The sequence below is a fragment of the Leptosomus discolor genome, chromosome 4 (assembly GCF_034619465.1).
Source record: "Leptosomus discolor isolate bLepDis1 chromosome 4, bLepDis1.hap2, whole genome shotgun sequence".
In the NCBI taxonomy this organism is placed as follows: domain Eukaryota; kingdom Metazoa; phylum Chordata; class Aves; order Leptosomiformes; family Leptosomidae; genus Leptosomus; species Leptosomus discolor.
The window spans coordinates 9,339,745-9,365,116 of record NC_141394.1 but is presented as its reverse complement, the minus strand read 5'-3'; the positions used below and the strand labels follow the sequence as shown (position 1 = coordinate 9,365,116).

Genomic DNA, 25,372 nt, shown 5'->3' with positions numbered 1-25,372 from the left:
ATAACAAATACCATTGTAAACCTGTAGGAGGAATGATATTTAAAAAGGAAAAGCTGGTCAGATAGAGTACATAAAATTTATATATTCCACAATGAAACATGTTAAGGGTTTTCCACAAGAATGATAGAATAGTACTGAATGTGTGCTTCTCCATATAACTAGGATATCTACTACTTGGTGGCAGCGAGAAGCATTGAAATTGTAGTGCACTCACTTCATTTTAAGTCAGTCTCATGATTTTTTTGATAGGAAAAGTGTGCATATGTGGGAGAACAGGAACAAATATACTATGAATCTGGTGTTTAGGTATACAATGCTTTGTTAAAGTTAAGATTAAATAGAAAATTAAAATTCAGGTCAAAGACACACTTCTGAGTAAACACACAGAGCACAGAAGAGTATCTTTTGAATCATATAATGAAAGCTTGAGGCACTTATTTTAGTCTTCAGGAGTCCTCCGAGAAAAGAAATAAAATATTTTTCATTTGAGTGATTTTTTTTTTTCTGGCTGTTTTTCAAAGTATTTATCCAGAACGTTCATTTGTGAAGCATCTCTCCTCCTTCAGGATCTGGTGACATGAGAATAGGAGCTCTAAATCATGTATGAAAGCTGCCAAAATGTTCCCTTCTTAGCAAGGTCTATTAGTCAGGATGAGCTGATTTGTTGAGATAGTAAAACCTTCAAGTTCTGCCAAATATAGCAAGTACATCTGGCAGAAAACACCTCATGTGGAGCCAAGCCTACCAGTAAACTTTTGGTCTTCCATGAAATCTAATACAAAGCCAAGGGGAAACATGGAGGCAATACAGCTGCAGATAAACACATACCTAAAAAGCTAACATGCCCACCACCAAATCATTATTTATAAGCTAATTAATAACATTGTGTCATTAATTACACAGTCATTCTTCATTAAAATAGAAAGAAAAGCATTTTCTCCAGTAGTTTTTTATCTTCCGCTTATTAAAATGCTTGGTTTAAACTATTTCTTTTATTTCCTTTTTTTAAGCTTCACCTACTAACTTTAATCACTTCAAATATACGATAAGAAGTACTTATTAACAAATTCTATAAAGGAAAGAAATAACAATAATCAATTCTAAAAACTGGCAGAAGTTATAGATAAGGTGGTGACTAGTAAAATATATTTTAAAGCATGTGTTTAACCTACCTTAACTCCATCCGGCTTTTTCAGTAAACTCTTGGCTGCTGTAAAACGAGACAAATAATTTCAGTGTCAGGTGGTTACCACCGAGGTCAACCAGCTGTGCAGCAAATCCCCACTGCCTCCCAGCTGCAGATACATTTTCAGCTTTTATTTCCTCCTTTTGTTGCTCTGAGTATAGGAAATGAAATACTTAAGAAACTACAAATACCTAAGATTATCATACATCTCTTTTCCCGTTGATTAAAGCTGTAGATTAACTGTATTTATACAAGGAGAGAACTCCTTGGGTGGCATAGAGGAAATGGAAGCAGGGTGAGTGTGAAAGCAACAGCTTTGTATTAATTTTTTCAACTGCAGCATGTTTACAATTGTTGATGGTGATAGTTTGATGCAACCAGGAAAAAGCACTGTTCTGATGGCAGGGACTTTGACCAGGTGTTTGTAGAGCCCACTGGTATCTTAATCATGTCATTAATATGACAGTGACATAAAAGCAATCAGTATCAGACCAATGAGGTACCTGAAGAGCATAGGGAGCTACAACACTACCTACTCCACCCAATGAAAAGTAAACTGGGTTTTTAAAAAAGCACCTCTGCACAATGATTCTTTGGGGATTTCCCACCACAACAGCATCAGTCACCTTGCAGGAAAGTTGCAAATAAGAAAGGAAGTACAATCTACTAGCAAAGTGTTCTCTTGGAGGAGTGCTTCCCAGGAGTTAATAAATGGTGGGCTTTGCTTCATCTTCTAACGAAGAAAACTTACTATTTCTGAATCATGTTGCACACCAATCAAATTTCTTCAAAGTGGTGGGGAATGCTGGGCAAAATTTCACTAGCCGTAACATTATCCACGTGTTAGGCTTTAAATTCCACCACTTAAAACTAGCACCAAGAAAGGGGCCAAATCATTCCAAATTACTAAATTTGGAGGGCTAATGTGCAAACAAGCACATCGCAGCTCTGAACTCGAAAACCTTGACAGCAGAAATACACGCTGGGTGACGTACCAAATTCGAATCAACTATTCACTAAAGCGTAAATGCTTCGTGACTCACTGGCAAAGACTTGAAGAATAATAAATTACAAAACAAGCCTGGTGTTTTTTGTTTTTATTGTCGTTTATGACCCACTCTTCCTATCAGAAAGTGTATCACAGCTTCGGTTGTAAGAAAGTGCTGTTCTATATACACTGTTTTGCTTAGAAATAGGAAGTCTTTTTGAACGGAAAATACTGCAGCTAACGATCTGGCATAATCAAAGGGAGACAGTTCTGACAGGGAGATCCTATCATTACTGCTACCCTTCTTTTTAAAACAAAAAATCCCCAAACATTTTGACTTGCAAGCTTAAGGTTGCTCAAACTAGCTGAGGATATTGGAGTTATTGAGTATGTGGTTTAAACCTGAAGTTAATTTTTGTATTTGTGGCTTATTCTCCAGTTACATCTGCATTAAGTGCTCATTTAGCTCTGCTTCAGAGCACAGAAAATCTAATATCACCTCAGAAACTCAGAAATAACTGATGTCCACTACTGTGTTGTTTACATTAAAAAAACTGGAAAGTGAAGACACGTTATTGTTTATAATTTCATGAATATATCAGCCCTCCAAATTCAGTTTATTAATTATGGATGTCAGGCTACACTGCCATTAAAACTCCCACAAGGCCCATCACTTACAACTAAAACGAACAAAAATTAATTTGCCTGTGTTATGCAACAGGAACATTGCATGTTTTTATTTACAGAAATATAAATTAATACTGAAAATAAATTGGTTTATGTATATTTTTGAGATGAGATCCATCCTGTTGCAATGTGTGCTTACAGGACCTGGCAGAACATGGCCTTAGATTTACGCTACCACTAATATCGTGGGCATTCCATTAACTTCAGAAATTCACTTAGGGGAAGCAAAGAGGAAGATCTATTTCTAAAATCTAAGGCCAAAAAAACCCAGAAGTTCATTGTTTTCAAAGCCTGTTTTATACCGTTAGCCTTTACAAAAATATGGGAAAACATAAATTATTATAGGCTGCTCTTCATAACAAACTAGGTCCTTTTGCTAAATTTGTGCATAAAACTTCTGAGTTCTTTTAATGTTTAACAAACATTACATGTTATATGTAAACAATTAAATGAAAGCCAGTAAAATGAGGGCACCAAAAGCAATAACTACAAGTATTGTGTTTACGGCGTTGCCAGCATGTCCTTCGAAATGTGCCTGGTAAGGATTATTATGCAGTATTTTATGTTATAGGACATATTCCACACTCAACTGCCTTTGTTGGTTTTGGCTTGGAACGTATTTTTAATAATATTTGATGCATCTTTCTTTAAGCACAGATACTGCATACAAATCAAATATTTAAAGAATTTGCAGTAGCAAAGCAATTAGCATATTCTAAATTAAGCCCACAACAAAAGATTTCTTGCAACTACAAGCAATAACTATAAATAAGGCAGCGCTAATAGGCCAGAAAGCAGACTGAAAAGAAATGGTGTTGTAACAACATGTAGAAATTAAAGTGATTTAGGACAAACAGCAATTTTGATTTAGAAGAGAAAAAAGATGTTCCTTTCACGTGCTGAGGGTCTTACCTCACAAGAAATATATATTCCACATAAAAGGAAGAAAGAAAAAGGAAAATAAAACACTTTTATAACCACATCGTTATGGACAAATGACCTTCAAAAGCATGCTCTGCAATGAAAGACAATGAATAAACAACTTGAAAAAATAAAATGTCATCAAGGAAAACCATGGGTCATTATGGTACAAAACAGAGATGATAGGTGAAAAAAATCCAAAACAAAGCCAAAAACCCTGTTTGCTTTTCATGCTGAAATACTATTTTAAAATTACTTCAGCTCTTTTTGGTTCATGAAAGTTGAAATTGACCCTTACATATATAGACAGTGACAGTTATGAAAAGTGATGAGAAATGATATAAGTTTGATATTTAATAATTCATTTTTACAAGACACGCAGCCTACAGCATTCCCACCTTTGAAATGAACTGGCAGATACCGGCAATTCATTAAGCTTTAACCCAATGTAATTCATGTCAATGTAGTCTCCTGTCTTACAGGTATGTATTAAATATAGGAATCTAACTAGGAAAGAAATTGTATTTCAAGTAGTATGCAAATTGAATAAGTTGTTCTTGCATTCATGCTTATGTAATTTATTTTGGATGATTCAGTGCTTATTATTTTATTCAAAACATGCCCAAAGCACTAGCATGTTTCTGTCTGTAAATTAATTTATGTTACACTCCAACAGTTACATCACAGAGTGGGAGAATATGTCAAATTACTGATTTTAAAATTTGGCATTCTTTTTCACTATTCACTTGAAATCTCAAACGGCAAAATGAAAAATTCAGCATAGCATCAAAATTTTGGCAATACTGCTATTGAGGACAATTCTAACTCCACGAACAGCAAACTTTATTTTAGCTTTTGCTATTAAAATTTATTTAGTATAAAGATCTAAATCTCCAGGTATACCACTACAGAATTATTTCATAAAAAGGAAACATCTCTTGTTATATCAAGCTGGACATTAGAAAACAAGGAAAAGGAGGACTTATTTTACCACATTTCTTACTCCTTAGCGAAGCAATAAAGAATGAATGTGTGGGTTTTTTTTTTTTGTTTTTTTTTTTTTAAACACAGGATGCAACAGAACCCTGGAATGACATTTCAGGTATATAAAAATAAGTAAGTTTTAAAATGTTGTTTGGTGATACTTATGCATGTGGAGCTATATGCAGTATTTTCAATTTTCCTCCACCAAAATAGACAGGAAAACACTGTCTTTTGACAGATAACACTAAAAAATTAAAAAGAAAGAACTCACATTCTACTGAACAATTAGACTGTCATCTACAACAGACTATTTAGCCCATACGGTTTAAATTCTCCTGTTTGCTTCTGCAAAGGAAACAACTTAAGATATATCATATTAAGATGCTCCTGAATAACAAAGATCTTTCTCTACCAATGAATTCTAGTTAAATCTTAGTCATCACAGATATAAAAACATAAAGTCCATATTAATCTGGAGCTCAGTGAACATACCTGAGAAATTTCTGGTAGCCAGCATAGTTGTCAAAATGGCCCCCTGTGTACACATACATTTTCTCAAATTAGTATCACACTCGTGTAAAATTCTGAATGTGAACATGACACAACAAAAAGGAAAACACACGCGTAAATTACATCAATTACTAAATTAATCCTGAAAGAATGGATTGTCTGCGCATTACCTATCACACGTGATGCCATAAGTGCATAAACTGTAATTTAATTGTAATTACACACCTATCAGCAACCCTGATAATCTCAAATATTTACCAGTTGTACAGATATTTACCAATACGCACAAGCTGTAAGTACTCACAGGCACAGTAATTATCAGCAAAATACATAGCTGAATACGAAATAGACTTCACTAACATGCTTAGATTCTTTTTTAGGTAGGAAGAGGAGTTTATCCATAATGTGCTCATTAGAAAAGTTCACATCTGCAAAGTTATCCTGTCTGGCCAGGAGAAAACAAAGGATAATCTAAGAGAATAACCTTACGGATTTTCCTTCAATGAAATATTTTTAATGTGTATAAAAGAAAATGATTGTTATTATTATTTCGAATCCAAGAAGATGATATTGTGTTCTATTCACTTCCATGAAAAGTTTAAGATCTTCCTGCCAAAAGCTGATCATCTCTCAAATAGTTCATTTAAGCATAATATTAAAGAAAAGAATTGCTTAGGGACCATTTGTTTACATATGGAACACAAGCCAAGATTCTTTTATCTTTCCAAAATTAGCTACTCATCCTTGCACAAGTTTTCATTCTTACCTTTAGTTTTCTTCTTGCATTGAATTTCTTCAAGCAATCTACAGTCTCTTGTCTGTGCATCATAGAGGCAACAGTAGAACGTTGCTAAGAGAAGAAGAAAAGAATCATTTTAATACACCCAGACAGACATCTAGCATTTTATTCACTCTACAACATACATATTACAACCCACATGGTCCAAAACACAGGCCTTTAATTTCTACCCTGTCTGACTATTCATTTGTGAAGGTTTCTACACACTTGGGACATTTCCAAATCAACAAAACCAAGGTCTCATTTTACTCTGCCTTTTCCATGTGTAAACTCCTCTTGAAAGAAACAGGGACTAAGAAAACCACAAAATCTTAGAACTTGGGTTACGCAGTATAAACATAATCAAAGTAATATACTGAACTATGATTTTGGAAAATACATTTTAAAACAAGAAGGAAACTTTTCTTTAATATTGGTGATATTAGGTGAGGTACAGCAGCAGGAAATATTTCCAAGAAAATTCAGCAATACCTGCGTTTTCCCTATAACTCAACTTTATTTGCATCACAAGTTTAATGGCAAGATAATGCAGCCTACTGGAGTGAATAAAGAGTTGCGAACCAGCTATGTGTCTCACTGTGACTTTCAAAGTATCGTCCCAGACTACCTGCAAACTCTAAGTGTAGAATGTACTGAGAATTGCAAAGCAGTCCTGGATCCAGTAACAGAAAGGCAGCCACTGCTGCCTGCAAACTGGCTTTTAAAAAGTCCCTTAATTTCCTGCCTCTACATTTCATACTTACCACAATGGTTATAGAGAAATGAAGATGTAAAGCATTACCTAACTCAAAGTTACTTTCTTGTACACTTGTTCTCAGCGAATGTAAAATAATGCTCTAATTTTGGCAGTGAACCTCTGCACCACAAAGTCAAGGCAAAGGAATTCATTTCTGCAAAAATCCCAGGCTGAGACCTCAATATATGACACTCTTGACTGTATCTGTATAATTACAATTTTACACTCCCCTAGTTACATAGCTGCATGAGTAAGGAAAAAAATTATCCTCTAAACACCTTCCCTATATGCCAAAGGAAACCATAAGCTGGTTTGTCTGCCAAATTATCCTGTTAAATGCGTGGAAATCACTTACACAGATCCATGGATGCTTTAGTGCTTCTGATGCTGTGATACGTTTTGCTGGGTTGATGGTAAGCATTTTGTTGATAAGGTCTTTTGCTTCAGGAGTCACTGTATCCCATTCAGGTGAGGGAAACTTTAGAAAAAAATACGTATGTGCATATTACCTTGTGCAATCTTTACACAATTTTATGTAAGTATTTTATTGATACTATTTCTGCAACATTAATTGCTAGCACAACTAACCAGTTTTAAGGGGGAAAATGCAGTTTGCCACAATTAGAAAAGTTTGAATTAGCCAGTTTTTTTAAACAACGTTTTTCTCCTTTACTATTTTGTCTTTTTATTTATTTGGTTCAAATGCACAGCATTTCTACATTTACAATAACATAATGCCAACTGAAATTCACAGCATAAATAACCATGGCAGACACTGAATATATCAGCATAACAAATTACAGTCATCTGAGGGGCATATCGTCATATAGCACTTAATACAGTCCTGGTTTCTCTTTTAATATAGAAGTCAAAAATATTAAGCATTATTATTCAAGCTCCTTGTTTTCTTTCTTTCAATGTAAATCGTAATGCTAACTGTATAGTTATGGTATGTAAATTTAACTAGTTACGAATTTAACACCTCCCTGCTCAGCAAAATGTTTATACTTTCACCCAAAGCGTCTGCTTGAGTGCAAACGGGATGAAAAAAAGCCCATGTCTTATACTGCCCTTGTGAACAGACCTCAACCTTGAGGATTTTGTGCTCTCCACTATTACAAATATTTATTCTTAGACAATAGGAATTTGATATTATCCAGGCACAAGTATGTACTATGTATGTACAATGCAGATGCACAGTTCAGTCTCTGCACTTCCTCATTTCTTGCCCTCTTGGCTGAAATCATAATTCCCTGCTGTCACCCTGCTTGTTACTGTACGATTCCTTGTTCTCTAGGAAGAAGACTTGACAGACTGTAAGTTTGTTTTCACTAAAAGGCCATAGCATAACAACTCCCTTTTCAGCTGTCACCGTCCAGGACTGGAGTCAAATAAGAGCTTAAAAATTATAAGGTTCTGTCTTTTCCTCTTCATCGTTCACAAACTACTTAAATCTGAGGACCAGCAGCCTTCTGTCTGTTTAATGTAATACAAACAGATAATGTTGCAAACTTCATAATGTCACCAAATCATCAGTTCTTACCAATAGCTGTAATGCTTTTTGTTGGAATACACATAGTTAATGAAACTATTCCTTCTGAAAAGCTTTATAGCAGCTTGTACTTCCAAAAGTGGGCAATACAGCAACATCAAGGTGCGTATTTAGGAAGATTAAGATTTCTTAAAAATAATTTAGAATAACTGATTTGTTGTTTCAGTTGATAAAAGACAAGGAAAAGCACAGGCCCTCGGGAGTTCAGAGGTCTAAACAGGCTTGTCGGGATAGCATAAGCTTGCGTGGTTTATACAAGGACCAGACATAGAAATCTTGGTGCCACAGGGAAATTATATTTTAATTAGCATAAGACATTCCCATCCCAATAAGTTTCATGTTGCTAAAGCGACATTTACTATATTGAGTGGCTCATATAGACATGCAATTGAAAAAAAGTTTAGGAAATAATTCTAATTTCACTTTCGCTCTAGAAAGCTCGTATTTAGAGGTAGAATTATAAATAATTGAATAGACCGAGTATGGTACATACATCGTAAGCACCAGCCTTGATCTGCTGGTAAAGCCTGTGCTGGTCTTCATCCCAGAAAGGAGGATATCCCACCAGGAGGATATACAGAATGACACCTGCACAAAATTCACAGTAGTATTAAGTGATTTTTAAGAAACAGACTCCAGAAATTCATTTCGTACCTGACAACCACGTAAACCAAATGGCTCAACAGTATTAACCCAGCTACTGAAAAATACTGCCTGTTTGTAATGGAGAAAATAGTAAATGCAGGGTTCACAAGGCAACCTCCTATGCAGGGTGTGGGCAATAACAAGTATCTGACACATCATCAGATCAGGAACACTGCATATGTCCAGCTAGCTGCAGAAATAATTTTCGGTGATCATGGATGTTGTAGGAAAACACATTGTTTACCTCTGGTTTTATCATGGCTTGTACTGGTGTCTGTAAGATTGTGTTTTAACTAATCTCATGCAAAGAAAATTTGGGCAACTCAGTTTATCTGTATAAATACATGGTCAATAGGAAATTAAAAAGTCTGTCTGCTTGTCTTTACAGAGGTGATTCACTATGACTAGAAAAGTGCTTTCATAAATACAACCAGATAAGCGTGGGTAGAAGTAAAATAAGGAACAACCAATTGTTTTCAGCTAGGTAGCTGCCACTTGCCAGTACCTTAAACTATACTGTTTCAAGAAGTGGATGATAAAGTATTTGCTCTGTACTCCAGTTCATAAAACATTTAGTCTCACAGTTTAAAACTGCAGTTCTAGTATATTGGTCAGATCAGACTTTAGGCTGCCTGTGCACCACTACTAAGGCTCATCTCACAGTATGAATTGTTATGTTTTTCTAACTAGTTAGGCATCATGCACCTGCAGCTATTTTTTTTAATACTTTATGAAAGTGTGTTGTGTCAACACGGCCAAGAATGCCACAGCAATACACCTTCACAAATAATTAAAAAACCCCCAAACTGACGCTGGTAGAAAAACAAAAAATCTGATGACCTCTTCTAAAAATGAATATTGAATTTTACTAAATACATAGTATCTGATGCAGAATATAATGTATTTGGACATCACCCATCTCCCTCAAAACACATTATGGTGGACTGAACGTTGTCTTTCAGAATAATTTCTTACCACATGCCCACATATCCACAGGTTTTCCATAAGGATCTTTTCGTAACACCTCTGGAGAAAGGTATCCTGGAGTACCAGCAAAGCCTGTCAAAAGGCAAGGCAACTATTCTCAAAAGATGTACGTGCTCTGCAAAAATCAAGTGATTCTCATCTCAGCCCACAAGACACAGGACATTATTTCCCAAGACATCAACCACCAACCACTTCATCTGGAACTTTTCTTTTTATGACTTATCACCTAGAAGTAATAATAATGGGGATGCTTGTGCAGGCTTGGCACACCCCCTTCTGCCACCACGGCTGGTACAGTTGAGAAGACAGCAAAAAGCCGGCTGGTTCCCCATCTAAGCTGGCGCTGCAGGTTCAACAGCGGTGTCAAGGATCTGGTGACAGTGCAACAGGGGAAGCGTTCCAGAAAGCTTACAAGATAGCTGACGAAATTTCTTTCATGACTTCTGCATTACTGCAAGCTGTAGCGAGACAGCCAGTAGTGAGGTGCAAATGCATTTGGCTCAGGGCCAAGGTCAAAAAAGTAGAGTAGGGGGAGTGTGGGAAACGTTATCTGAGTGATCCCCTTGGAGGTTCTAACTGAAAGACAGAAAATTCACAGCATGCATGCCAAAGACTTGCTGGGGTTTTTAATCATTAGCCTAATTTAGGCTATTTTAAAATAGCCCCAAACTATAAAAATTAAGACTGTAAACATGACTTGCATGGGATTTCTGGGAGTCCATCAGCTGTCAGCTGTGGAGCCTGTTACCACACGCAGAGTACTTCCCCTGACATTTTTTGGGAACTAATTAACAAACAAGAGGGGCAGCCAAGCTACAGCACTGTAACTATAAGGAGCATGTAAAGAACTCTATTCAGTCTTATGGGAGGGCACATATCTCAGTAAACAACACGTAGGGCTAGATTTAAGGAAAGCCTATGTACGGAGCGATCTCTCGTTTAGAAGAAAAAAGGAAAGTAAAAACACTATTCAAATTTCTTCACACAGAAATAGAAACTCAATTCAGCCAACGCCAGATGGTGGCAACGTAAATGTTCAGAGACGTTCAGGATTACTTTTCACAAGAGCACAACTGAATATTGCTTAGTATGAAGATCACCAATTTGGGGCTCAGCCTTCTCACAACATTTGCTGTTCCTATTTTGCACAGCTACTTCTAATACAAGCCTTCCACTGCAAAACTAATTTCCGTCAAGTCATTCTACTTCTGGAAACTTCCTTATAAAAGTCCACAAAAAGCATCTCTGAAGTAATCTAGCCTTTAAAATTTATATGTTCTTCATTCTTTATTCATTACCAGCAGTGCTTCTTTCTCTTACGAGAAATGCAAAATGCAGATATAACTGTAGACTGTTCTTAGGACACCATGATAAAAACTTAATGACCAATAACATTCTGTACCATTTCAGTTAGTACATCTGTTCTTTCAAGCATCTTTGCCTCTAATAAGTGCTTGGGAATTCTTGAAAGGTGAGAATTTGGTGGCTTTCATGAAGGACCATGAATGACCACATGCCATCTCTGAAATACCACACTGGATTCCACAAAACTTATGAGACACGATGATAACGTATAAAGTGTACAGCTACAGAAAAAGGAAGCCTTTGCCCCGCAGCTGGCAATCACTTTAGAGTGGGAGGAGGAAATGAAGGAACACATTCTGTATATTCTACTGAGAACACAGCTAAAATACTTTCATGAAAATAAGCTTGGTTTTTGCAGTCTCCTGATATGAGAGCTATTAATTGTTAAAGAGTACTATCATACAGGAAACACATCTTAAGCTCCTTTGAGAAGCTGAAAAAGTATGTTCTAAGCAGCTTTAAATAGAGTGATGTTTCATATCTCTTCTTGGCTGTAGTGCTCTACGTTAATATTTTTGTTCATTTTAAAGGGGAAGTAAAGTTATCTCAACTTTCAAACTTACCACGGCTCCATAAACACTACTATGCATCACTTTAAAGCAAAAATTAATGTAGTACTTAGCTAACTCTCTCTCGATGAAGATACAGAGTGGGTCTAAACAGAAACAATTGGTATGGTTTAAGTACATATTCTGAAGTTGTTTAAAGCAGCAAACAGAAGAGTACAGTCACGATTTCAGTGAAAAAGAAAAACCATACTGAAATTGTTAACTGTTATTTATCAGGTAATTCTATGAACTGGTCAGAAGGATCCCAATACGAGTGTGTACTGCCCAGAAAACTATTGCTAATAGGAGTAATTACTTCAGTGCAAACACCTTGCAAAGCTAGAAACTGTGACTGTACAGTGTTTAGAAAGACTTCATCACCTTGTACTCCTGTCATTGCATGACTTAAATAAGCATCCAGAGGCCCAAGACAAATGCTGTGCTTTGTTGAGTTCAGCGGTGCACGGGTACGTGAGACGGCCTGTTACTTGGCCTAAACAGCTTACAGTCTCAAAACCCTCTTAAGCAAAGATTACATATATACTTAACTTCATAAATGGCGAGCACATCTCGAGTCAAACCTGGATTGAAGGTTAACTATAATCCCACAATGTAAACTTAAATTAACGCAGAGAGATGAACCTTAAACACACAGCAGAAGAAATAAGTGCTCTAAAACCTGCCCTATGCTTTCATCACTCCCCTGCTAGACTTACAGTCTTCTTAGCACCATTCATGCAAGGATTCTAGAATAAAATGACAGAATAAACCACGTTAGTTTAAATAGTGTAAGCTGTACAACTTCGCTAACATACCTCCCTTTGACTCAAGAATAAAAATTCAAATGAGCAGTCTGGTGAGAAGATGTGGAGAAGGTGGCAGCAAGGGGCAAAAGCAAGACAGGGCAGTAGCTTTCTCTTCCTACACAGCCGGATCCAAACAACTAACTGTATACAACCTGAATTTAAGGCAACTAGCAAACTAATTCAGTGAAGCTACTCAAATGACTTAAGTGGTGCATATTTTAGTCCTAGTTGCAGGGCTGGACTTAATTTGAGATGCAACTAGGACTAAATCTAGCTACCAGCGAGTTAACTGCAGTCTGTCCACTGACTCCAGGAGAGGCAATGAGTCACCTGCCTGGGTGAGTCACTGGAGCCGGCCTGACACTTTCCCAGTGCGTTAAACACCTGCTAGCAGGGTGGGGTGTTCCAGCTAAACCCTGTAACACTTTCTACAAACAGGCAAGGAACAGGTTTGTTGGACAAATACGCAAACCAGGAAAGTATTCCGTTGCATCCGAACACATGGAGCTCTAGCCGGTTTCCTGCTGAAGCATAGCCACAGTTTAAGCAGGAAAGCGACCTTCACACTAGAGGACTACACCCAAAGAAAAAAGAAAAGGAAAACATACTGATGCAGAGTTATAATTAGAATCAGAGCACACCATGAGTCACTAAGTGCTGCAGAATCCAGTGGAACGCAGAAAAACCTTCTGGAAGCAAGCAAGAAAAAGTTCAAAATGTCGAGCACATCGGAGTTCATGTTTTGCCTTGTTAAAGCAGTTATAAAGATGAAGGCACTCAGACCGTTAAGGAAAGGTTTTGCAGAGAAGTTCCAGAAAAGGTACAGAACCCACTAGTCTCATCAAATACCACAAGTCAAAAAGAAGAGCCACGTTAGACTACTTTCTTTCTATTACCTTGCTGCCAGCTTACCTCTTCCTTATATATTTTGAAGACATTCTGTTCAATCTCCTTTCTACCAAGTTCAGCACGGCAGTTCTCATGACACTACGAGTCTAAACCAAGCACTTCACAAGAACCAAATGACCAAAGAGTAAACTGTAAGATTTTAGAGGGATTTGCAACTTCCTGCACATCATCTGCATCCATACAGATGTACCAGCTAGAGAAAATATCCCTGAAGCCAAGTTCATTCTGCTGAATTTTTTTCTCGAGATGCTTCCTGTTTACCTGATGTTTTTGTCATTATAACAAATCCCTTGTGTTTTGTCTTATTTCTACTCCACTCCTTTTGTACTGGTCTATTCGTTAATGTGCAAGAGCAATCTCCTCTGTCTTTTGTGGATTACTGAAATCCATTTATATAAAGGCTGGATTTATAACAACAGGCTAGCTTATCAAGCTACCGACATATGTCCAGCGGTACTGCCTGTGCCTCTGCATGTAGTTATAGCCTAGATTTCAAACACTCAACCACTCAACCCACTGCCTGCATAAAATCCTTCGTACTTTTATTCTAAGTTCACAATCACTTTGTTCAATTTTAAACTGTGCTTTCTAGCTGCTGTAAGTGAGAACAGGTAGCTGCTATAAATATTTTATTCTGTATTTTTCCCCCTGGGATTTACAATAAATTTTGTCCTGTGCTTCACATCTGTTCAAAGAGGGTGGTATGTGAGATAGACGCATTGTTTGTACATGTCCTATTATTTAAAATGACCAGTATTCAATCTTTTCCACTATTTTCCTTTGGGCATCTGTTAACCGTAACACAGAATCTGCAATTAGCAAATTTTTTATAAATTAACAAAGAAAAAAAGCAATAATTTAGTGGAACTGGAGAGAAGTGGACAATATTTAACACACTACTCCCTATCCTGTTTTTATAACCCAGAGTGGAGCATTGTACAGGACAGGTAAGATACATTCCATGTATTGATTCTGGAGACCCTGTTTACGCCATCAGTTGGCAGCTTCAGGAGGGCAGACACCCTCCCTTTCCAACATTTCATGAGCAGGTCTGAAACACAAAATGTGCTCTCTTCTAATAGTCAATACGCCCACAGAGAGTTTGCTTCCACTTTCCCACACATATTTGCCACCTTCACCATCAAGCAAGCACACTCTAGATCCCTTCCAGTTGAAGATAATGTTTTCAAAAATGACTGAAGCGGCTGAGAAACTCCAGTCACAACTTCAGAAGATGTTTGTAAGCTGTGGGTAGACAGCCCTTTCCAGACTATTGTCTGGAAGGTTCCACGTGCTTTTAACCACCCTTTACCTTCCTGGGTTTATGCTCTCCATGATCTACTACAAGAGTTGTTTATATATTAATGACAGTACACTTTTAACAAGCCTGCGTATTTTGACCTCAGTGAATCAAAACCAGTTTTATGTACAGTTTCACCTGCAGGTGTGAAGGAGCAATCACCTCTAGGACAGCAATATCGACAGCGAGGACAGAAAACTTGTGCTGTCACAGCAACATCTGGATGTGGATGACTACAGCCTCAGGTGCTCAAACCCCCTTTTGTTTTGTTCATACAAGTCACATTCCAAAGTGGTTCAGAATAAAACTTTCAGGTATTTCCAGCTGACAGACAACCATTCAGGTAAAATGTTTCGACAACAGGGGAGGCTGGGCAGTAAACTCAGCAGTACTAACCTACAATCTTACTCCTCAGTCACCCGAGCACCGGACTGGAAGCCACCCATCTCCCTCTCAGGCTCTACAACCATATTTCCTTCCTCTAGACACACAGGGAAAAGCAGGGGAGAAGGGGCTTGTGTGCATCTACGTCTCAGTCAAGCTTACAGGCTGACAAAAACTAGGAGAAGCCAGGAATCAGGAAACTGAAGTTGCAGGGTTAAGAAAGTCAATGTCATTTGGACTACATGCCAAAGGGCCATTTGTAAATCTCTTCTTACTTTAAGCATGAATCTAAAAACCCTGTCCCTCCATCCTACCCCAGTATGGCTGCACTGGCAAAATCCCCAGTATGAACACAGCTGTGCCAATAGAAGACGACTTTTGCCAATTTATTTTTATATTATTTGGTAAGGTGATTTATCTTTGCTAGTGAAGAAGAGGCTGAGGCAAAGCCACTTCTTGTCTAAGTGAGCTCTGAGATTTGGAAATGTAGTCATTTTTGAAGTGTTGGGGGATCTTTGTTTGTTTTTCTTTTTTTTTTTTTCTTTTTTTTAAATGAATAAGGTCTGCTGCCAAGCTCTATTTAATTCGGTGAGAATTACAGATAACATTCTTCCTGGAGAAAAAGGTCTAAAGTGTAGTCAGCTGTAGAGACTGAACTACGAACAAAATACCCCTTTAAGCTACATATCAAGTAGTCACACAGCCGCACATTTTACACTAAGGTGAGAGTTGGGCAGTTTGGGAGGCTTTACTGCTAAGCTGAACAAATGGCGAGGGGAAAAAAAAACCAACCTTACTTACCAAACCAAGCCTGTTGTTCTCCTTGGACTTCTATAGCCAATCCAAAGTCTGCCAGTTTTACTGCTGCTCCCTTGGATTTGCTAGCTAAAAGTAAGTTCTCAGGCTTTATTCAGAGAGAGAAAAAAATTGAGATGAAAAGGTAAGTAAATATATTTTAGACAGTTTTTCACTTTTTTTTTTTTAGTTACGGTAGTCTGGAAAAGAACAAATACTTAGAGGAGTGAAAAAGAGAAAAATCCCACGCGTTTTCTCCATGACATTGCAAAAATTGCACTTTCCATTCCTACTTGGAAAGAACCACCAGGCCTGTAAAGAGCCTTCATGATCCCATGATAGCAAGGCTAAGGAGCGTGTGCAGATCTACTAGAGAAGGAGGTTGGCCAGAATGGTCATATGGAACTGTGACACCTGTCTGTGTGATAGGACAGTTCAGAGACTCCTAAGAGCTCACTACCAGAAAAACGCTGTGGAAAAACCCCAAGAGACTTATTCTTTGAGTACTAGCCTAACCTACGCCGTTTGCAGGATTAGGCATCTCTAACTGTCAAACATAACTATGTTCTGCATGACAGCTTAACAATAACAGACATATTATTATATTTCTACGTTGAGGGCAGGTGTGTTGACATTGCAAATCTTTCCATGCCCACATTTGTGCTTGCGGAGAACCTATTACAAATAACAACGTGAGTTTGCAAAAGTTCCCACTTTGCTTTTTTTTTTCTGGGTATGTTGGTCACATCTGAAATCAAATGCTACAGTACACTCTCAATTAAAAGTAAAGGATTTGCACATAACAATGGTGTTCATTCTACTATTCATAATGTATCCTTTTAACTTCATTTAGCAGATACATCAAATGCAAATTGTCTAAAGATAACTTTATTCTATGAACCTTAACTTTAAAAAAGAAGAAAACTTACAAAATACTGTAGAATTCAGTGGATTATTTCAAACAGCTGTGACCCGTATAGTATTTTCTTGCCATTTCTTTCTTTTCTATCACCTTTATTTTTAAAAAAGGTTTTGTTCTACATTTACATAATAACAAAACCTTGCTTTCAAGGGTATTCCTGTGACTCTTCCAGAAGCAATTTTTGTAGTGTATACAGTCTGGCACCGGGGGCCCGATCCTGCAAACTCTTAAACACATATTTCATTTTAAACCCAGCAGCAATCATATAGGCTTCCAATGGACTATTCATGTGATTACAGTTAATCCCATGCATGTATTGAGCTTGGAAACAATTAAGATCATAAGCTTCTTTCAGCAAAAGCTACCTTTAATACACGTGTCAAGTATCCAGCAAAATATGCTTGAGCCTAATTAAGACGTCAACCACTGTGACACTTCTATTAATTAACTACACAACCGGCCCTGACAAACTCTTCACTCTAAAGGTGGTTTTGCCCTCTCACCAAACTGTAAAGGAACGTAGAAAGGACAGCATTAAAAACCTTTCATCAACAGTTGATGAATCTTCTATTTCCACATAGAAATCGAGACTAAGGTCTCTCAGGATAAAATATAATCTTTATATTGATCAAAATTATCAGTAACCACTTCAACTACATTCTAGCAAACACTGACTGAATACAGAGGACTCTTCACTAGGTTCATCAACACGGATTTAAGCCAATTATCACGCTGCTTGTCATTTAACTACACCAATTTCAACATACAGTCACATAGTTCTTGAAGGTTTCCTATCAGAGAGACAGAAGTTTACAGTAATTACTTCCTGGAATGCACGTCTTCTGTAAACCTCTTAAAGCAATGGATGATCCTATTTGGTTGTGACCTTCGGCAAGCCAAAAGCAGTGAAATGCCTCACCCTCTTGGTTGAAACACAAGCACTAACCTACCAAGCGCATACCGCTTCACAACACGTGATTCCATTCAAAACGGTAGTTTTGGGTTTTCTGCTGCTGGTTTTTTTTTTTGGTTGAGGGTGTTTTTTTTTTATTTCCCTTGGGATTATTTTTTCTTTTAAATTCCTTTACATGTCTTTACTCTGCCAATCACAGTGCTCTGCAGAAATACCATTGTCACAGGTATGTTTCAACAGAAGCTGAAGCAGATTTCCTGATTTCTGCCAAAGACAAAAGCCTTTTGGGCAATGTTGTGTGGGACTGGGCGCTGAAACAACATGCAGCTGCCATTTCAGCATGACGAGAGGCATACTAGGCAATTATCATGCATTAACTTAGAATGACTGCAATTACTTGGGAAACATTAACAGCCCAGCATGGGCCACTCAGGACTCGTACTTTGGATTCAGCAGTGTCACCTTGTGTTACCGGTACACTGGCTGCAGCCAAGCATGCAGAATGGCAGTGCTAACTACTAAAATTACTTACAAATAAATTAATGTGATTTATGCCTTATTTTTCTAAAGGTCTCTAATTCTCAGAGATCAATTATGCCTCTGTGTATTTTCCCTTGCATTTAACTAGAGCATTCGCTATTGGGGGGGAATGCAAAAGGGTCATAATCATAGAGTTTCATAAAAGCAGCAATGCTGCTGACCGCCAAGAACTGGAATTCCTACACGGAAGTGCACTTTTACCATCTGTCAAAGACAGACTGCCACGAACAGGTTAATTTTTTCTGGATCTAGGAACCGCCACCATTCTGACTTACACTGAGGATTACAGAGCAGCAACAAGCACTTCTGCAGGTCATAAGAGGCTGCAAATGCTCCCCTCTGTTTACTGCTAAATTACGCTAAAAGGAAAGTTAAATAAAATGAGATTGTCCAAAGTCTCCTCCTCTCGTTGTCCTCCCCACCCCCAAACATGCCATGAAATTGTGGTCTGAGTTATCGGAAAAAACATCCATCAAGTTTTGCAGTTTAAGGATCCATGCCAGGCCATAACCATCTTCTGCATGCCTTGTAGTTCTGGTCATGGGCCTTGGCATCTTTTTTTCAGTACAGAGAGATCTGCCGGGATTTCACCAGCATCTTTCATGTCACTCTTCGGGTTCTTTCTTTTGCCACAAAATAATTGAAGAAGGATGGTTTTCTGCTTCCTGAAGTTTTCATTTTCAGAAATGAAACCGGGTACTACAGCTTGGCAGAAACATATTTTCTCACACTGTTTTTCCAATTCATCCTGGATTTGCCAGAGTAAGAAATCCACACATGGTTTGGAGCAGGGAAGAGCTGGATTTAATGCATTTCCAAAGAAAAATTATTTAGTGTGAATGTATGAAAAGTACTAGAAAGCATTCCTTATTCTGCCAGCTTGCATGGCTACAACACTCTTTTTTCGATTCCTTTTCACGCTAGAAGCATAGTGCATGTATGGTGAGGACAGGAGTCACTGGAGCAGCTGGACAAATTTGACATCCGTTCATTTAAACTTGTTCCATGTTCTCCGGCTGCTGTGCAAGATTTATGGATGGGGTAGAGACTTGTCAGTCTCCTGTTGTAAAACCGTGACATGGGAAAATCCAGAAGCACAAAATGGGTGGAGAATTTTGTGTACAGCTTTGAAATCCATCATGCTCTCTGAGCTTTTAGAGAGTAACCCTTTATGTTCCTACAGCACAACGATAGACACTTTATAAAATTTAGACAATGACTATAGCGGTTTTTTATGTGGGAGTGAAGGATGGCAAGAAAGATGACGGCATTCTGATTCCAACGTTATTACTAATGATAACCACTAGAAAAACTTCTACCCTGGGAAGAAATTCCTGCTCCCCATAACTCCTTCAGAAAGGAAAATAAGAGACAAAGAAGCTGTGCCAGAAGGAATTAGCGTGTTTCACTGGCTTAGCCTACATGCCATTTTTATTCTGCCCTTGTAAAGGATCTGATATTTCAGACAGTGCACTTACATTTGATTTCAAAATAAAGAATCTTCTTTTCCTGGAGGATCTTGAAGCCCAGGTGCCCAAATTAAATCCTCTCCCTTATCCATGAGGCTAGTTTACTACCAGCTTTGAGACAGACTCGTCTCTCTGAGCTTCCCCATAAATGATCTTGTTTCTTTCCATGCCAACATGCTTTAAACGCAGAGAGCATTTCTGCAGCAGACATCTCCAGCCATTTGGAGATGTACATGGTTAAGAAAGAGGTAATGTTTTTCTCAACACAAGAGTTTTCTTTTTGAAGTTTCTATCCCAATGCTACTGTTCATCTGGAAGGAACTCAGCTCCTCAGGTGATCGTGGTGAGAACACTGTAGAAACTCCTGCTTTCTCAAGGTGTTCTGTAGCCCCGTCATCATCTGGAGGACAGACAGGTCTCTGTGCCAGCGATCTCATAGCAGCTGGCCTTCCATCACTAAAATGCGTGACATGCCAACGCTAGTGTGCTTCCCAGAAGCACTCCAAGTCATGCTGATGAGAGACGGAAAGTTCCCCCCACACCCTGCCCCAAAAGCTCCGGATGACAGAGAGGAAGATGGGCTATTCAACGAATACACCGAATGCTTGAAAAGCAACTCCTGTTCTCCCTGGCGCTGACAACGGGTGCCAGCAGGCTCTGACGGCTGCCTTCACAGCCCAGATCTGGACAGACATGTACTGGCAAGCCGTTAGCGGGTCTTCTCCAGCGAATGCTAGCGGTTTGTTCTTGTGCAGAGGTGACGTTAAAAATAAAATAAAATAAGGGGAGGGGGAAAAAAAAAAAAAAAAAAAAAAAGGAAACCCATTGACATCATTGACATTTCGGCTGCTCAAGGCTGTGTTTCGCTGGGGTTTGCTGCTCTCCCGGAGCACGGCCCCGGCGAGGGAGGGCTCGGCGGGGCAGCAGCAGCACTCACCTTGAGGTCGCGATGGACTACGCCCATCTGATGGCAGTGGAGCACGGCCTCCAGGATCTGCTGAATGCAATGACTGCATGCAAACACCAGGGGCGCGGGTTAGTTCCAAGCGCGCACTCGCCGCCCGCACGCCCGCAGCCAGGCGCCGGGGCCGGCGGCGGCGGGAGCGGCGGGGGGCGGCGGGGCCGGGCGGGCGCTGCGCTCCGCGCTCCCCGCTGCCCCGCTCCGCCCCGCTCCGCGCCGCTCAGAGCACGACGGCCTCAGGCACCGCCGCTGCGGGAGCCCGCACGGGGCCGGCCTCGGAGACGTGCTTCGGGTCGGCTGCTTTTTTTGTGGGCTCGGTTTAATTTAGTAGGGTTTTGGGTTTTTTGGTTTGGTTTGGTTTGATTTTTTTTAATGACAATTTTTAAAAGGAAAATTGTCGGAAAAGCGTACGAATTTTGCCAATAATTCACTGACAAGGTCGTATTACATATTTGGCATCCTCTGTGCTTTTTTCCTCCTTTCCTTAACTGAGAGCTCTCTCAGAGGCATTAAAAATGGTAGCGGCCATTGAGGTAACTGAAAAAAACCCACTCCAAGCGAGGTGTTTTAGGTAAATGATTAACTTCTCGCGGTCCAATTTAGTCGGCAATTAGCATCACTTGCCTGAGGGTTCGTCATACTCTAACGCAGCAGTGTGCGACCGGTTGTTCTGCTGCTGCAACCCCGGGTCTCAGAACAGAAGTGCCGTTTACATCTGCAAGCTGACATACATCACAGCCAAAGTTCACCTCCATGTGCGTACACAGCGAGACATGGACAGCCTCAATAGAACACCAGACACGTTCGACAGCATGGGATAAATCCAGCGCCTTGGAAGGAGACCGTTTTTTTGGCAACCATTCCCCCTTTTGCCATGATGTATATTAGGCCTGTAGACTTGCAAACTGGAAAGAGGCATCATGCATTATTTGTTCGTCTAGTTGTTTTGAGGGTGAGTAGGATAGGCAAGGGAACATCGCAGACAACCCACCCTCTGCCCCTACCCAGCGGAAAAAAAACCCCAAAACTCTTATATCCAATTGATGGGCACCAGATACTGACCTTCAGGTCTCTGTGAACTATGCCATTTAGATGACAATGATTAACACTTTCTAGAATCTGCTGTATACAATGACTGCAAAGATACAAGGGCAGAATGGAAGGGAGAACATTTTAAAGGCACATAATCACATTAAATACAAAACAAAATAAAAGTTAAAAAAATATAAAGAACAAAAACAATTTTACACCTCCTGACAAGTCTCAATTGCACATTGAACTGGAACAAAACAATGTTGAATATTGTGGTATTTCCAGCTCTAACATATCGAAAAAACAAAGCAAAACAAAATAACAACAAAAACCAAAAACAAACCAAAAAAAGACATTTAACATGAACATATGACACCTATGAGACAGAATCATTACATCGTATTTTCATTCAGCAGTATGGAAACTTTTTCCAGTTTCCAAAAACTGCTATAGGAAAAATAACGTGGAGGCAATAAAACAATTAAGTGATATGTTTTGGTTTGTAAAAATTTTTACAGTGAAGTTAACAATACAAGTGCTGAAACAAGAAAATGCTCAGAAATGAAGTGGTATACAGAAAACAAATGAAACCAAAAAAGTCAAAAGCTAAGGAAAAGCAAAACATTTCTCATTTTGAATCTAATGGTTTCTTAAAAACTATTAGTAGAATAAAGCCAAGTCACTCAAAAAGGTGGCATGCATTTTCATTTAAAATATTGTCAAGCACTAGTTTAGTTGGGAATTACTCATGAAATGGAAATCCACACTAAAAATGTAGACAAATGTTTTATCTTGGTGCTTTAAATAATTTAATTAGCACCTATTTTTCCATGCCCAGGTTTGCAAGTTTTGGCCAGCCCTGCAATGCCAAAAAGCACAACTAAACTATTCATCTTTTAGAGCACTGGAACTTTTTCAGATGTTTTTCGGCACCACAAGAAGTTATAAATTTTTTTTAAAGACATCCTTGTGGCAGAAGTCAGTGACTGAGTAATACGTTGTAGTCAAGGGCCAAGGATTTCATACTGCTCATCCAAAACGTTTTGACCATGGAATTCAGAAGGAATGGTCATAAATCAGTAACTGAAGCCCAAGCCTGAAAACCCTTTCTTACGCGAGGAGTCCACAACTCGCTGAACTGGACTGCTTGCGTGAGTAAGGGCTTGCAGGAGCAGACCAGTATTAACAGTCCCAGGATATGCATCTGTGAAGTCCATTAACTATTTCTACAGGGGTAAACACACACACACGCACTATATATATAGATATATATACACACACACACGCATGAATATATATAAATATATAAAAATACAGAGATGCATGATAACTAGATACTTCACTTATTTGGTCAAGTTTTTACTGAATACATAAAATGCATATATATATATCTATATCTATATCTCCTCTCTCTCTCTATATATATATATGCACAGCCCCTTCCAATAAGTCATAATTCTAGAACAGGAAAAAAAAAATTGCAATTTTTCCTTTTAAAGCACAAGTATCTTAAAAACACACAATGACACCGTATTCTGGCCTTTGGCATCAATATTAGAAATTTTGCTTGAATCACAACAGGCAAAAAAAATTGTTCACAAATTTTTTAAGTAGAGTTCCTCTCCTTCCACTTCACCTAAATTACTAATTTTGTTTTCTACAGTGTGTTTTGCTATGTGTTGTTTCACATTTAAATGCTTAAAGTAATGATGTTTCCACCATTCCTATGGAAATTAGTAAGAGCAATAAGCAGTGGTAGCTTCCTAATACTCAGAGTAACTTCTTGTTTGTTTGTTTTTACCCTACCACTGTTAGGGACACTTGATGTTTTCCAGTCATTTGGCAATTAATTCCAAATGTAAGGGAATAACTGAGAATTGTATGTACTAAATATGTATCAATGGTGGTGACAATGAACACACAAAAACATGAAGATTCTTTAAATTTACTTTGAGATAAATTTTCTGTGAAGACTGTAGTAGTAGAATGTATTTTCTTGAAAGTAATTGACCACAATGTTTAAGACATAATTATACAAGAATATTTAAGATTTATTATTATATGAGGGCAAGCAGATTCTGAGATGGAAAAATGGCCCTGATAACTTTATGTCAGCATGCAAATTATAATAATTGTCAACTTATTCTTCAAGTTTTTCAACAAGCACTTGCAGAAAATTGCTAGAGATTTCATATTTGAGCTCAGACTATGAGATGCACAGTATAATTGCTTATTGATGAAACACAACAAAAATGTTTATATATGAAAAGGAAATTAGTACTTCTGGACTGAGAACAAAAATAGTATTTAATGTAAAATTCTTTCAAGGCCAACATATTTCAAGTGTTGATCACCAAATGTAAGAATCCTTAGATAAGACAGCTGAAACGTTATGTCCAGTTTGCAGAGGAGAAAACTGGGTGAATTTTAACAGCTTCGCGAGTTTACAAAGGTTTTAACAAACCAAGATCCAATTTCAGCTTTTTCAGATCAGCAGACATCAAGACTTCATACGAGTTCACCACCACACAGTCATGAGCTCAAAATACCAAACTGTGCCCTTCCACGTCCCAGAGAACTCTAGGGGAAATCCTAGAGTCTCACAGACTCTGCTACTGAAACTGATGCCAAACACCATGAGATATTTCAATAACTATCCTAGAATTATTAGAGGCAACGTTAGAAAAACAAATTACTTACCTGGCATCTGCTTCACTATAATATTCTCTTGCAACTATATCTTCAAACAATTCACCTCCAGTGACTCTGTTAGAAAAAGCAAGACGGGAAAGGAGATTTCAGAAGCAAAAACGTGCATCTTGCATTAACTTGACAGGGAGAAGCCAGAGAGGAGTAAGTGAAATGCTTGTACAGAAATGCAAGAGGTCTTGACCAGCAAGGTGAAGGAACTGAAGTGGAAGGTTTGCCCATCCAAATCATTACATAAATAAAAAGGATGTGGTGGAAGAGCAATCATAACTAGAAAATAAAAGCAAAGAGCAGCAACTTATTGGGCAAGAAGCCGTACATCAGTTAAGGATGTCAAGAGCAAGTAGTAAAACTATAAGAATAAAGGGACTGACCAGCAAGGAAAATTGCGGCTGAAGTTCAGAACAGTTCAGGGTAAATTGAGAACTACAACGTAAGACAGATGTATGAAAGGAGGATACAATAGTCCTAAAAAGGGGAAAGGGTCTTTAATTGTAGGTCAAAACACACAGAGGTGTACCCATGTGCCAGAGCAACTTGCTTTTTGTGCTTCTGCTAGAAAGAGGATTACTGAGTTGGAAGGAGAGTATCAGTAGAAGCAAAGTACCTTAATCAGGTTAATGGCAGATTTTTTTCCTAGAAAATTTTCAGTTCTCTTTGTTGGGAAAGTAGGAATAGTTTAGTAAAAGTGCCACTTAAAATAATCTAAAAGGCATTAATATTA

At 38.3% G+C, this 25,372-nt stretch overlaps 1 protein-coding gene across 23 annotated transcripts in view; it reads right to left on the bottom strand.

Moving 5' to 3' along the window:
* Window positions 1–25,372, bottom strand: part of CAMK2D (calcium/calmodulin dependent protein kinase II delta) — a 144,687-nt gene that overhangs the window by 28,024 nt on the left and 91,291 nt on the right. For 9 of the 23 annotated variants that reach the window (XM_086464680.1, XM_086464679.1, XM_086464694.1 and 6 more), the window contains 9 exons: window positions 24,640–24,705; window positions 21,970–22,042; window positions 16,109–16,211; window positions 9,984–10,067; window positions 8,857–8,951; window positions 7,167–7,289; window positions 6,043–6,126; window positions 5,259–5,301; window positions 1,173–1,210 (listed from right to left, as the gene is read on the bottom strand). In XM_086464680.1, coding sequence (XP_086320806.1) covers window positions 1,173–1,210; window positions 5,259–5,301; window positions 6,043–6,126; window positions 7,167–7,289; window positions 8,857–8,951; window positions 9,984–10,067; window positions 16,109–16,211; window positions 21,970–22,042; window positions 24,640–24,705 — 709 coding nt within the window. Of the gene's footprint in view, window positions 1–1,172; window positions 1,211–5,258; window positions 5,302–6,042; window positions 6,127–7,166; window positions 7,290–8,856; window positions 8,952–9,983; window positions 10,068–16,108; window positions 16,212–20,883; window positions 20,957–21,969; window positions 22,043–24,639; window positions 24,706–25,372 lie in introns of all 23 variants that reach the window. The other 14 variants (XM_086464686.1, XM_086464681.1, XM_086464689.1 and 11 more) reach the window with 5 other exon arrangements.